This window comes from Bemisia tabaci, chromosome 2 (assembly GCF_918797505.1).
Source record: "Bemisia tabaci chromosome 2, PGI_BMITA_v3".
NCBI lineage: Eukaryota > Metazoa > Arthropoda > Insecta > Hemiptera > Aleyrodidae > Bemisia > Bemisia tabaci.
In genome coordinates, this window is record NC_092794.1 from 52,522,307 (window position 1) to 52,537,328 (window position 15,022).

At 35.3% G+C, this 15,022-nt stretch overlaps 3 protein-coding genes across 4 annotated transcripts; 1 reads left to right on the top strand and 2 right to left on the bottom strand.

Annotated features, from left to right (window-relative positions):
- Positions 1–277: 277 nt before the first annotated feature.
- MED8 (mediator complex subunit 8) lies at positions 278–5,358 on the bottom strand. Of its 2 annotated transcripts, none has more exons than XM_019042709.2 (6): positions 5,149–5,358; positions 3,701–3,902; positions 2,930–3,175; positions 2,069–2,239; positions 1,321–1,423; positions 278–924 (listed from the first exon to the last, which is right to left on the bottom strand). In XM_019042709.2, exons 2-6 carry the CDS (start codon positions 3,863–3,865, stop codon positions 845–847), a joined length of 765 nt encoding a protein of 254 aa, XP_018898254.1. In that variant the 5' UTR covers positions 3,866–3,902; positions 5,149–5,358; the 3' UTR covers positions 278–844. The 2 variants fall into 2 exon arrangements, with proteins under 2 accessions (XP_018898254.1, XP_018898169.1); XM_019042624.2 differs by having other exon boundaries at positions 5,154–5,356.
- Positions 5,359–5,505: 147 nt separating this feature from the next.
- On the top strand, positions 5,506–8,818 carry LOC109031612 (protein Asterix). The gene is made up of 4 exons (XM_019043253.2): positions 5,506–5,707; positions 6,501–6,603; positions 7,261–7,358; positions 7,912–8,818. Exons 1-4 carry the CDS (start codon positions 5,655–5,657, stop codon positions 7,988–7,990), a joined length of 333 nt encoding a protein of 110 aa, XP_018898798.1. The 5' UTR covers positions 5,506–5,654; the 3' UTR covers positions 7,991–8,818.
- Positions 8,819–9,095: 277 nt separating this feature from the next.
- On the bottom strand, positions 9,096–15,021 carry LOC109031056 (Apoptosis antagonizing transcription factor). Its single transcript, XM_019042391.2, has 8 exons — positions 14,836–15,021; positions 13,749–14,145; positions 13,001–13,146; positions 12,117–12,301; positions 11,683–11,723; positions 10,792–11,104; positions 9,897–10,021; positions 9,096–9,408 (listed from the first exon to the last, which is right to left on the bottom strand). Exons 1-8 carry the CDS (start codon positions 14,918–14,920, stop codon positions 9,213–9,215), a joined length of 1,488 nt encoding a protein of 495 aa, XP_018897936.2. The 5' UTR covers positions 14,921–15,021; the 3' UTR covers positions 9,096–9,212.
- Position 15,022: the final 1 nt, after the last annotated feature.

Here is a 15,022-nt window from a genome sequence, read left to right on the forward strand (position 1 = left end):
TCTACAACTTTGGATGTCTCAAAAAAGTAATTTTACGAAAACAAAAGGAAAATAATGCTTAACAGGGATTTTTATTTGATTCCACCCTTTGACAGAAATGAAAGGTACAACACCAATTTCCCATAAAATTCACAGGCAATTAATTGTTGAGATTAATAAGATATTGGAATTTCAATGATCAAAATTTTTTCAGATGTTTCCAGAGCATAAAACCAATACTTTACTCCATACTTTAAAAACATGGTCTATATTAATTGAAATTAAATAGGTAAAAGACTAAAAAATCAACATACATTTTTATTAAAGTTTTCTAAAAGATACAAAATCATGTAAAATGCGGAAAGCTCAAAATCTTTGCCCTATAACTATTAAATTTAACGGGAAGTTCTAGAGACTTTTCCAAAAGTTAAGAGATTACACTATTTGTCAGCAAGAACAAATTCCAACATTTCGAGATTGTAAATTGAGTTGTGGTCTACCACACATTTAAGAATATGATAAAATGATACAAAATAACTCTCACTAAGATGCTTGTGGTTTCATCACTTATAACAGTTCTTAAATGTTTTTTGTTACATCCTGAGGAATCAAAATCCTCTCATTGCTCAGGTTTTATCTTATAAAAATGTCTTGTAGTGTGGCACGGAACTGGCAGTCATTTTTGCAATCTTAACCCACGAAAGTAAAGAATACGAAACTGTGTTGGTGCTAACTTATTCATACAAAGCAAACCTTTTTCTCGAGTGGCTTAGAATTGATCAGTAGGTCTCGATGTTTTTTAGTGTAAGAAAACTCCAAAATTGACTTCAAAAGAAGAGAATTGTAAAACGTTTTTCAATTCGCTTTATCGGTTGTATGAATGCATCTGCCCAGCAGATTTGATGTTTGTCTTGATTGTACCAGGAGCTTTTCCCATCATGCCCACTGAAAAGAGGAAAACAAAAGCAATAAGAGATCAGTGCAATCATAAATTCACTTCAGGATACAGTCCCAGAAATATGGACTAGAGGACAGAAACTGGAGGGGGCCCAATGCTTTTTAATTGGGGAAATAGGAGATGGAATGCAGAGCTGGGTTTAAGTTATCCTTACAAAATTCACGGGAAAATCTTCCAGAATTCCTGTTAGTTCACAGTATAAGTTACCTGATCTTTGTGTGTATTTTTTAAATTCATTTTATTAATAGATTTTGAGAAATAGGGTGCATCTTATACACAGAAATATACAATTTTTGGCGAATAGATTTATCAAAGTAGTCTTGGTACGAGAAAGTTTGAAATTTTAAAGGGTGATGGATTAAAAGTCAAGGTAATGAACTTACTTTGTGGAGGTTGATTTGGATTCATGGGGGGTCCTTGCCCTGGAGGTCGATTTCCTGGAGGAACCATCATACCAGGAGACTGAACTCCTTGCGGTACCATTGGCTGAAAAGAAGCAATTAAAGGAAAAATTAGAGAGTTGAGGTAAATTATACGGAGAAAACTAACACAGTTATTGAAAACATTAGGATCGGTAAAGACAGAGACAATATTTGCCTTAAATTTGTACGTGAACAACGATTACTAGCCCAGAAATAAACGTATGAGATGAGAAACAAAAGCCAAAAGATGGCCAGGTTTGGGGGTATCAAATCAGACCTATAATTTTCAGAGCTTTATGCTCGAGTGAAAAACCATTCAAACAAGAGATCTCCAAGTTTCCCTTAATCACAAGTTATTGCTTTTCAATTTTGACAACCGTTAAGTTCTGAAGTAGCACAAAAATGTGCAAGAGAATTTTACAGGAGAGACAGAAAGCATAACTTTTTACCAAATGATGATAATGACCAAAACTTCGGAAATTTTGCTGTTGAACATATCAGTTCAAAGACAGACAATTTTTAGGACATTACCATTATTGATCATAAAATATGATGCTTGTCTTGTCGGTAAACTTTACTCATACCTTGATGTACTCTTTTGGAATTAAAAGAGTTCACATATGAGTTACAAAGGTGGAGTTGTATTTTATTTTTCTGTGCTAGTATATCTTCTGATGATAAATTACATAATAACAGTGACAGCAGGTACCTTCAAACCCTTTCCAATGGCTATTGCAGCTGCAAGTGTTTGTGTATCCGCTAGAGATGATGTCTGTGATGCTCCACCTCTCGTAACATTTTCTGATTCGCAGTCCTCTCTGGCTTTGGCTACAATGTCCAGGATATGATTGATTGCTTTGGTGTAAGCTGCAATTTGTTTCTGAAACAAGAAATAGGGCAAGAAGAATAAATCATGCTGAAAAGTAAAAAAAAAGAGAAAAAAAGGGGGGGGGGTAGAAAAAAATTAATTATAGTGCAGCACTGCCAATTTAAGTCAGGTTAAGTATCTCTATAACAGTATTTCTTTATACTGTTGATTGATTAAATATATTTAAAAGATACACGGATTTTTTTCAAAAATGATGGCATTGAGGCGACTCAAGATATTTTAAACCACCTTCGCCTGTGTACGACTGTGCGTACATACTTATTTCTGTAAATAAGGGGATTTGACGATGGTTAGCTGTTGGCGTATCACGACAAATTGATAAAAAAAATTGCAAGATTTTTGTACCTAAGGAAAACTTCATTGGTTTCAAAAACATTTTCACCAAAACAAGATTCATGAAGACAGACAATTGAAAGCAGGATTCCTCAAATAGAATAACACTCCATTCAGTCAACATACTGATCATCCTACCAAAAGATAGGTATGATATTCTGCCTTAAGAACTGGGGAACTGGTTGTTTCCAGAAAAAGTGATCGACACATGAACAAAGACTGCCCAGTAGTGCTGGCAGCTTTCCATGATGTTATCAAGCTGACAGATGGAACATTTCCTGTTTGGGGCATTAAATCAAAATACCTGAGATTCTGTGATTTCTGATAAAGTGAGAGAATGAAAAATACCTGTGTGGTTTCATTTGACAAACCAGCAGCCTTGTGTTCAAGCTGCATCATCTTTTGCTCTACTTCTGGTTCCGGTTTTGTGCGCAGGTAATCTGGTACAACATCGTGAGCAAATGCGGGGATTCTTCCTTCGGTCATTCGAAGCAGATCCTCATCTCGGTCTGGATTCAAAAGCAGCGGTAACACCACTAGATTCTGGAGCGGTGGGACTTTGTCGTGTCCCAAGCATTTGTTAAAAGCTGTAAGCTGAAAATGTAAAAAAAAGAAAATTTTGAATGGTAAAGGGAATGGCAATATCATTCATACACTTGTTGATGATTAAAAAAATGAACAAACGACCTATCATTTACTGAGCTGACTTCATCCCATCTTGCCGAGCAAGCCTAATTTTGAGGAGACGTAGCTGCAAACTGAATCAGCGAGAGGGAAAAAAAACAATAAACTCGGAAAAACGAGATGTTCAGGAGACAAAAAATAACATAAAATTGAGGAATCCACATCAGGCAAAAAAAAAGCACATCCGATCATTTTGACCATCTTGGATACACTTACAGACAAGGTCTAAGTTTATGACAGAAAATTTCAACTAAAACTCTAGTTGTTGTGATTCTATTTCCAATAGGAGCCAGTGGGCAAGAAACGCCCTCGCTTTTTGAAAGGTGAGTTTTAAACAACGTGTTCGCTTGGATTTAATATCAACGACTGAAAGCCTGGTATTAATCTGAGAAAAAATACTCCATATTGAATCGGTGATCAAGAGATCTAACTTACCTGACTTGAGATGAGAGCAAAATTGTCCAAAACAGTTGGCCAGCTTAGTGTTTCTGATTCATGATCCATTTTGTAGAGGAGGTGGATAACCGAGTTTTTGAGCTCTGTGACCCTCGAAAGCATGACATCGAGTGCATTGTCTATTTGTTTTTCTTCTCTCTGCATTTTTAAGTCTATATGTTGACAAAAACAAAAAGCTCACCTGCAGGATGGAAATAAAATCAAGTTTTGGTTAGACACTTGAATATTCAATATTGGGATGTGGAAATCTGTATGGATACCTACAGAACAACAGGCTTCATCTCCTGACTTTAAGGTGATTTTTCTCTTTTCCCTGACTGTAGCCATGCAGCCTTGGAAAGCAGCTTTGATGTTTGTTCAAACTCCTAGACTCTTAAAGCATATTTGACATGATCATTCCTCCCCGAATGAAACTAGACGAATACATAAAAAATGATATGGGTTCTTACTGTATGAACATTTGACATACCTTTCAAGAGAATTTTCAAAAAAACTTTAATCATGCCAAACTAAAATGTGCAGGATTAGACAATTTCTATTGAATCCTTACTGTGATTGTGATTCAGGTAATTGTGGCTGATTCACAACCCCTAAAGATTCAATATACGGAATAGAATTTTTCATAAGGCTCTGATTAAAGCCTTGGAGGATATTACAGCTCTTACACAGTGGCGTGGCGTGAATTGCGATGTATCGATTGTTCTGCCATTTAAACCTATGGTAAAGAATCGATTATAAAGGTGTTCGCTGCAAAAACCCTGTTTATCGATCCTTTCCCACAGGTTTAAATGGCATAACAGTCAATATATCGCAAAGCACGCCACGTCACTGCTCTTACACCGATGATTCACAAAAAGTAATAATTTACAGACATCCTATCATTGGACATTCTTCAGACCTATTAAATGTGATAGGAGAATTTACAATGAAGTAAACCAAGTTAAGTGGTTCCATAGTTTTCCGCAATGATGCCAAGTCATTGATAACCTGTTTGAATTACTTGCTGGCTGTAATTGGACTAAATTAACGGACAAAGGCTAGAGGTGTCATCATTGAAGTTGGCACTTGCCTTTGGTCACTTTACAAGCGATTGCAATGCAATCGCCCAACAGCGATTGACGATGGCCCAATTGTGAGCTTAGTTAATGGATGATTGCAGCGCAGTCCCTTGCAAACAGAATTTACACAAGTACCAAGTTAGCTGACAACACCAATTTTTGAGGATTCCTCTAGTCTTCGTTGGCGTTTCAGTTGTAGAAGTGTCCAAAGGCTATAAAATTAAATGTATTTCATGAAGTGCGCTTCACTTAACATTCTGCGATAGTTACAAAAAGTGAGTTCTAAGCACTCCACAAGATAGACTATCCTCCAGACTCTTAGTATTGTGAAATAATACCTTATGCATAAAAAGATACATGAAATAATACCTTACTTTCTTGAATTCTTGATGGAAAGATGCACTTATGACTTGACTTCACAGTTCGGTCTGTACTGTTCATTCAAGTTCTTGGGCTCATAGACAATTGACACCAGTAATTAAAAAATAATGTGACGAAAAATGATGTAGTATTTAAAAAAATTAAATGATAAAATTTAACAGGGTGCAGTATAATCGATTAAATTCAATGTTTTTCAATAAATTCAAGATGCCTCTCTACCAAAAAGGAGTTTTGGGTGAATGTAAACAATCTAAAATATCAACATAACCTCACTTGAGGATTCGCATGACGTCAGATGGGGCAAAGTTTTTGTTGATTTGTCACACTGCACTGATAAGAAGAGTCCTAAACTCCTATCTGTTGAGTTGAAGGTAAAAAATTTCCTTTTTAGTGAGCCTCCCGCACTTTAAATTCTTTTAAACCGTATTTTTATTCCCGATATTGTACTTCTTGTGCGCATTGCATTGCCCTAAACTCCAATCGACGATTTGACCATGCATGCAGCAAATAATGTTTCCGATCCACGCAGACCTGACAAACAAAACAGGTAATTTCTAGCTCCATTTTTAAATCTATCACACCATTTCCAACTTAATCAATGTCATTAAATTCCTAGCTCTGTTCCTCAGCTAAGCAGAATTTTAGCCAAAAGCACCAGTGCCTTAATCGCTATCATGTGGAGACTCTCCGGTTACCGAAATTTCGCCCATTGCACATCTCCGAGGCGGTCACACTCAGTACCTAGCAGGTCACGTCATCTGCCCTCTTGGCAGCACGTAGCATCGGGTTCATTGCTTGTACATTTAAATCGCCTGGCAAAACCTGTGCCTTTCATGGACCAAGAGTCTCTGAAATGGTGACTGCCGCAGAAATGTGTCCACCATTATAAATTGGCCTCGGCACATCTCCGAGGAGGCATGAATAAAGTTGTTAGGTACCTACCTAGGAAGCCATATTATATTGATGTTCAGTCAAAATTGAAGTCCATAGATGTAATTGAAAAGAGCACATTAATCGGCTGTTAAAAAATACCCAGTCTTTGCTTACCAAGCAAGAGGCGAAGGTCATATCTGTTCTCCTGAAGACATGCCCACATACTGCGGTACCATGTAGCTCAAAATCCTCTAGAACATTGGAAAAATTTAAAGGTGCTGATGAATTTTTGTTTAGTGTTGCCTAGTTTTTCACGTTGATCTCAATAACAGACTTTAAGCCAGAGCCATTCAGTTTGCTTCAAAAAAAATAAATTAAAAGGGAAAAGCTTGAAACACTGCAATGTTTTTTTCTAATCTTACTATTGCTTGATGCTAATTGAGACCAAATGAATTTCTTGATTACAGGTATAAACCTCCAGCGGGTCACAGCAATGCTGCAGATGACCTTACCTACGACTGTATGAACCTTCTCGGCATGATATTCAGTATGGTTGGATTGATGATGCGGGTAAATTCTTTTAGAGTTTCTTAAATAACTCTTTATTATATTTGTAATATGATGCAGTTCTTAGAAGTACAAAATGTCCTTGTAGTAAGTCAGGGACATTCACCCTTCACCCCAAAACACAACGTTGACTAGGTGAAGTTTATCTCATAGACCGTGCAGCACAAGATGCATGGAAAAATATTATGGTGGCCAAAGTGCGAAACCACACATCTCTGTTTCCGATGTTGTAGACTTCCGGTCTTACTTCTATTATTTTGGAGAACTAGTCAGTGTAATTTCCTGAAAATATCTTTAATTTTTCTTCTGTGTAAGTAGAATATTTTTAATAAATTTCAAACTATAAAGTTGGCTTGTTTTTCTTTGAAAAAATAAAATAGGAGAAAACGTTTTGAAACACGGTAATGGAGATAAGTGGTACAGTACTTCGGCATCGATTATCTCTCTGTGTAAAATTCTTAGTCTTAATAATCTACAGCCACTCAATTAAATTCCATAATGGCTGATTTTAGGGATGTCGATTCTTTCGATAGTTCTTTGCAAAGTATAGATGGACTGAGCCATTTAAATTCTAATAATTTCTTTAATTATCTATTATGTATTCTATATGTATGATTTATCAACACCATGTGTAATTAGCTTTTTTATCATTTGTTACAGTTGAAATGGTGTGCATGGATGGCGCTATATTGCTCATGCATAAGTTTTGCTAACTCTAGAGTGAACGATGATGCTAAGCAGATCCTCAGTAGCTTCATGTAAGTTATTTAAATCCTTTCAGGCACTCACAGAGTACTGTTTTTTATATAATATTGATGTCTGTGCCTATAAATGGCAATGGCAAGGAGTCTGAGGAGTACAAATCCGGACTCCTGAGAAACATGCATCAGTCTTGATGACTTTATTCATTATATAGTGCTTTTGCCACTTTTAATTTTCAGATAATGTCACGGAACTTTTGCGGCAAATCATCAAATTCTATTACCTAGTAAATTGAAAATCACTCACATAAATCATTTTTTAGCTCAGCCTGGCATATTTTTGACACTCCTTGCAATTTTCACCAGGGATCTAGGTCGTGATCAAATCACCAGATTCAAACGGAGGTTTCCAAAAAGCGTCTTTCAATGATCTTATATTCAAGGCTTTTTTTTAATTTCCTCAGCTACAATTTAAACCATGTCTGTATGAGGTCTCTCAGAAAGGAACTCTCTGAGGAATGACTGAGAATACGACCCTCAGTTTTTTTTGCTATCACTTCGCCAATACAATTTTAGTAAGAATTTTAAAGTTGATTTTTTTTTTCAACAGGTTATCAATTTTTGCCGTCATCATGTCTTACATGCAGAACCCTCAACCGATGACTCCTCCATGGGCTCAGTTGATTTAGCGAAGCCTCTCGCCCGATATTTTTTGAAAGTCACGTTTTTTCAAAAATGTGTCATGGAAACAGCAAACATGTACCTACTTTACAAGACTGAGCCCAAATAGCTGAAGATTATTGTTAATTTGAGTTTCAGAGTGATTTGAGCAACCTATAAGTAGGTTTGTTTGCTAGTGTAAGTATGTCAGGGGTTGATTCAATGGTCAACAGAGCATGAACCTGAGTAAGGATTATTTTAAATAGTAAAATGGAATGTTTTGGTAATGGTATTGGTGAAATTACTGGCATCACCAGTTGTAACTGATGATGTCATAATGGCAGTATTTTTCTAGAATACATTTATTGTAAAAGCTTTAGTTAAGTAGTACAAACAATTTCAATTTTGTAAGCAGAACCCCTCACTACAAATCTAGCTACCTGTTTTTTTGAAGAAGTGGGTTGTGTATTTGAAGGGAGCAATGTGTTAGAAAATGTCTTAGGTTTATGATTCAATATGTATACATTACATACTTCCCAATTTTTCAGAAGTCAGGATATTTCCATTTTTATAAATAGATTTAAGGGTCGAAGCTGACACTTGGCGATATCTGCCGTATCATAAATATTTGTGGCTTTGTTACATTTGTTGGATTTTTAACTAGTATTTTGTGTCAAATTATTTAACTTTTTCTCTTGTTGACTATGTACTAAGTTTTCTGTCACAATTATTTTTTTATTGAACAGTTTTTCTTCAAATTTTTCTAAAAAGTGTTTGTTTTATCTCTTTGTTTTGTACATTATTTGGAAGCGCTCTGAATTATATGAAATAAAGAGGAAAAGAAACGTTTATTTTTATATTAATTGTTTTGCTTGAAATATCAAGAGATACAATGTTGCTTTTCTACTTATGTGAGTGAGTCCCAGAAGGCTGTCTGAAACATTCAAAGTCCAAACTCAATTCTTTCCTGACAACAAAGTTCTGGGCTGATAGTAAATGTTTAGAGCGATCTTTGTGAGCATTTTGTAGAAAAAGTACTGAAAAAAGGTGTTTGGAAAAAAGGAAAAGAAGAAATTGATGATCCTGGATTCACAGGGATTGACAGCGTAGTAAATGATAAATGTAGGTAGTCCATTTTAATTTTTATACTGTTTTATTACAAAACTTCAAACTTGTAATAACTTAACTGCATTAAAAAGGGAGAACTAAAAATTAACAACTGATAGACAGGGGCAACAAATCAGGGTGTTCTCACACCTTGAATTTTCCGAATAAGGAAGAATACAGTTCTTTAGTGGCCTCTTCATTGATACCTTCAGACTCAATAGGAGACATAAAATTCACTAATTTTGGATGAACGACAAACCTTAGCTTTCGTCCTTTGCTGGCACGCGTATCGACTTTCTTCTTCATTCTACTGCTTAGTTTTTGAAGTTGGATCCATTGGCTGAAAAAAATAAAATGGTTCTCCTTAAAAATCATAGATAGGTACCCTTGAAAAAATATCAGCTGTTTTTAGCAGAACCAGTATCTGATGACTGAAATTGAACCTCGGATTATAATAGGATCTTGCAAACATCAAGAAAAGGACTGTTACGCACAAGAGACACGGCAAACTTAAAGAGAGAAAATCAAAGTAGTAGAGGAAAGTCAACTTCTGCAGCCATTTTGTGCATAATATTTACAATGGACCATTAGACAAGGTGCGAAGTCGAGCATCATGATGTATGTTTCCTAATCAAAATTTCATGTAGGACATGATTTTTAAGGGGAAATGATTAAAAGGAACTTCTAAGCGGGATTTTTACGTTTTTTAGTGCGTAAATTCAAAAATGTATTTTAGATAGGCAAGGGCAGTTGGCAAACCAATTGGATGGTCCCTCTTTGAAGTCCTCATTCTGAAATATCTTCACTATAATAGCTGATAGAACTTACTTTCCAAGACGAGTTGGGTCTGTAACTTCACCCGATTTGCGTTCAATTAGGTCTCGCAATAATTTGTGGTAAAAATCACTATCATCAAAAATCTCAGGGTTGATGCCTTCTTCGTCTTCCTCTTCCTATAAAATGCAAAAAGAAAATTATACATATGATATGCGGACCGAGGAAGCATCAATAGAAAAACGGGGAATTTGTAGACACAGAATGAGTTGAAAAAACAGTAATTATCTCTCCTTTTTAAAAATTGAGGGTAGAATTTTTTTGTTGATTGTATTGTGAATGAGACAATGAAATACAATAGATTACATGGCCTAATTTCATAGGAGTACCAACTACATCAGACATTGCTTAATTGCTTCTAATTTTTATTTTCGGACAAAGAAATAAAGCTACATTCTGACTTGAAATCATGTGGGTGTATTCTTTACTATCTTAGGAAAACTCAGTGACAGTTTCGAAGCAGTATAATCTTCAGTTCTCTGTTAGAAAATAGCACGAAAAAATGAAACAATGTTGGATGTAGTTGAGCTGTTTCTGCTTAAGCCAATCTAAATGATTTTTATAATTTTTGACTGAAGGAGATACTGAAAAAATATATTTGTAGACAGCAATTTTATTTATTTTTCGAGGGACGTCAGAGTGGTTGTTCTTTTTTTTTCTTCTCAGAAGACAAGGCTGTAATAAGGAAATGCTTTCTCCGGACATATTGATCCTTTTTTTGAGCATGTTAGAAATAAGTTTCTTTACTGTTTAACCATCATGTATGAATAAATAAAAAAAACAACACAAAAGAGTCAACTGTCTGGAAAGTCCAATTTTTTTAAGAATTGACAGAGTTTAGTCCTACCAACACTTGTGTAAAAGAAAAAAAAATTACAAAAAATAATACCTGATCTCTGGATTGGAGACTACAAATTCTGTATTTGGTTCGTTTGGTTTGTGTGCGTCGAATGAGCCTTGGCTTATCACTTAAAATCTGCTCTATCTGTTTCAATGTTGGCTGGTCAAAAGCAGAGAAATTGGAGGTTGCAAACTTTCCTGATGAAATTTTCGTTCTGTCATTCCACTTTTGAATTTCAGTGTCCCTATAGTCTTTGAAATCTTCATGCACATCACTCAGCGAGTTCTCGTAAACTTTCAATTTCTGCTTTTTAAATGGAGTCTGATCTCCAGATTCTTCATTAGGTCCAAGGTGATTTTTTCTGTAGACAAGAGATTAATGTTTAAAATTCACAGTTAAATGGCTGGAAAACTAAGAAAAAATGTCATTAAACAATGTCCTATGATAGAAGATTGCATTATGGTTTTTTCAGCTATATCAGGCAGGTTACACCTCTATCACAGCCTATTTTATACGATCCAGCAGTATTCCAGCCAGGAATATGTAGTGTGACATTTATTTCAGAAAAGTGGTTTTCCTAGCTGTTAGTGAAAGGAACATCTCTTATAGATGAAACAACTCAAAAAGTAGACCTCTTTTATCTCAGATAGAAAAAAGGAGATAAGTGCACTAAGCTTGCAGCATGATTCAGTGACTGATATTACCACTTTGATTAATTAAACAGTTCTGTTGAAAAAGGTTATTTGCATCATCTTTGAATAAAACTTTAATAATGAATTTTTACTTTTGAACGCTTTCAAGATCAGTTCTTTGTCTTTCATCACTTAAAAACTGTGGCATAAAACTGGCTACAACTTGAAGCATCTTCGTTCAACTGCGTTAGTTTAATTTTATAATGATATGAAAGGCTGAAGTAATATTACTGAGTTTCATAATTACCTTTTTCTCTTGTAATCTGGACAGGCATCGATGAGTTTGTTCTGGAGGAAAGTAAAAAACAAACAATTTTACAAACCGACAATGGATTGAACTACAAAATCATTTCATGGATCCATTAGAGAGGAATTGAATTACAGAAAGAAATAAAATGTTTCCTCATTAAAATTTCTGTCTGAAATATTCAGTAAACATCAATAAATGTTATGAAAAAGTTCCTAAAAATGATAACTGGGAAACAGTTCCGAAGGATTAAGTTTCTCTTGTCAAAACAGTCGCATCTGATCTCTCCTATGCCAGAAAATAAAAAAGGTTATCTTTGAAGTGAAGAAACAATTTTTGAAGTCATTATTCCTGCAGACTTACTAAATTTTAATTCACCAATTTTTTAAAGTTTAAAAATATTGGGATAAGTTAATGAGCCAAACAAAACTTACCTGAAATTTCAGCAATTTTTCTAAGACTTGACATAATTTATCACAGCAATTGTTCATTTTATCCTTGAATTCATTTCCACAAGCTGCTTGAAAATCTGGAAATTCTTCGTGCACTGGAAGTTTGTTTGCTGCTAATAAACATTTTTGAAGGACTATTCGATTTTCAAGCAATGTTTCCCACAATTCTGGAAGGATGAAAAAGAAGACAAAATTAAGAAAAGCAGTTGCTCAAAATTACCGGAGCTAGCTGGAGCATACAATTACACCTAATTTTCAGAAACAATGGACTAGTTTTTGATGCCAAAATTGAAATCCTTCCAGCAAGAAAGCTTTTGGAAAAATAATGCTGCCAAAGTTAAATCAAGATTTTCATTTACTCATGACGCAATGGAAATTCAAACCTAACCATCCTTTACCTTCAAAATAAAGCGTCAAAAAGATGTGACAAAGGTAAATGCTTCATCCATCATAATCATTATCCGCGAGCATTCCGTTTCTTTTTATCTTTCTTATTTATTATATCCATGGAATATGTTTTTGGTAACAAGTACCAAAATACCACCAAGAGAGGTGAACAATTTTTATCATGAAATTCTTTCTGGGTATCCTTGTTGAAATGTTAAGGACAGTTTTGGATGGAAATTTTGTCAAAGCTAATGGAAAATGATTAATATTTCACAATGAACCACTATTTATGTCGGACAATAACAGATATTGCCCTCAGCGTATCAAGAAAATCTTGAAACAGAAATTTGTGCGAAAATCAATAATTTGACAATTGAAAATATTATTATCTCATTTATTCAAAATCTTTTTTGATACTTTGTCACAATTTTGGTACTTACTGATGTAAATTAAATATATTAAAATTAAGAGAGACTTACCTTGTTGTTTTAAAATTGCACCGCCTTTTTTCTTTTCATCAGTTTCTTTTTTCACACCTTTTGAGTAGACTACAAAATCTTTATCAACAGATTTTCTCTCATTGTCGCTTCCTAGATCATCTTCTATGGAACTAGCATCTGACATACTGTTGAGTAAAAAAGAAGTTCAGATCTTAAATGCTTTGATTAAGTGCTTGAATGCTTTCGACAGTTAAAGTTAGTTGCTAAACATCATGGTCTTTCCATGCAATATTCAATGGTATTGTCGAAAAGTTATTAGGTATTATGATCTCAAATTATTTTCAAAGGTTTAGGTTCATTTTGAAATATTAGAAAAAGGAGGGTGAGAAAAAAAAGGGGATGGTGACTGATAATTTATGAGATTTTGAGACACCGCAACTAGGAGATGTCCTATCTGTGCCCAGCGTTTTAATTATATGACACTTTGGGTACTCATTTATGTTGGGTTTTGGACAAAATGTAAGTGGCCCAAAAGTTTTATTCTCCAAAATGCATACGCAATATCTTAGAGTCCACACTAAATAAGTTTGCACACTTTTAGACTGTAATAGAAGATCCACCATTGTGCTCCTTGCATTTACTTTACATGTAAAAGTGACGTCCGACGATCTTTTGTCGCAGTCTAGAAGTGTGCAAACTTATTTGGCATAGAGTCTACTGTTTGATTACTAAACAACAATTGTCTTCGCAAGGGATATTCAGCTTGTATTATCAAAACGCTTCATACCCTTTCTCATCCATTTCCTCATCATCTCCTTGTTCTCCTCCTCCATCTTCATCAATATCATCTTCATCTTCATCATCGTCTTCGTCTGCCCATGCAACAACTCTGCTAGCGCTGCTCTTGCCGCCGATATTCCAGTCTTCTGTGTCTTCATCTTCATCACCAGACGTGTCGCCACTTCCTCCTTCGCTGCCGCTTTCAATTTCTTCATCATCAGCGTCGATTGAGTTTACATAATTCTTGAAAGCGCGCTGCCTTGACACAGCCTTCCCTTGATATGCTTCGTTCAGATCTTCATCCAAAGGTGCAGAGGTGCGCAAGTTTCCTCTTCCTATATCGCCATAATCATCATGATCTTCATCAAGAAGTTCCGTGTTGACATCTTTGTAAGCATCATCTCCTGTCGAAAAAAGACAGACAATGTTAGAGGTTGCTAGAATGCAAGTTTTGAGTACTTTCAGGATTGTGGAGGCTTCTCAACCCCAAAACTAGCTGGTTGTGAATGACCGCACAAGAAAATGGGAGGGCCTCAGGATTGCAAGAGAGAAATCAATATCTCAATCTGTGTAGCTAATTTTAGATCTAAAATGAGGAAAGTATCTCCTGTTTTATGTGAAGAAAATCGACGATTTAAGTCAGCAATCACATAACTCGGTTTGGGACATCGCAGACTTCCTGTCATTCTTCATCTTTCAGACGGAAAACTCCTCAACGGCATTTCTTTAAAACTGCCATGATTTTTCTTCTCTGTGCGAAAAAAATTCTGCAAAAACTTCAAGGAATGATGTCAATTTGTTCTCCTTTAAAAAAATAACATAGAGGTGGAGGTTTCCAGACATCACAAACGAGATATGCGATTGCCGACTTACACGTCGAAATGCTAACTTTGATTAAATCCAATTGTCATCCTTGGTATTTATTTTTCCTGAAACATCTGAATGCTTTAAATTTCAGATGCTGAAATTCTGTACCAGAAGAGTTCAAACTGAACAAATAATTACTTCATTCGATCAGTCCTTCAAAGAACGCCCTAAAATGAACATGCATGAGTCTCGCCTGAAAATTGCGGCTAATGATATAATTAACTCACCCTTAAATATATTGTCGTCAAAGTCTTCATCATTTTCCTTGTCAGGAGCTCCTATTAGCTCTTTTAAAATTATATTTCTCTTCATTTTGATGAGGAAAGTTTGCAAGTTGGAGAATCAAATTATAAAATTGCACATGACACGACCACGACGCACGACCACGACACTTCTCAAGTTCTCATATCAACA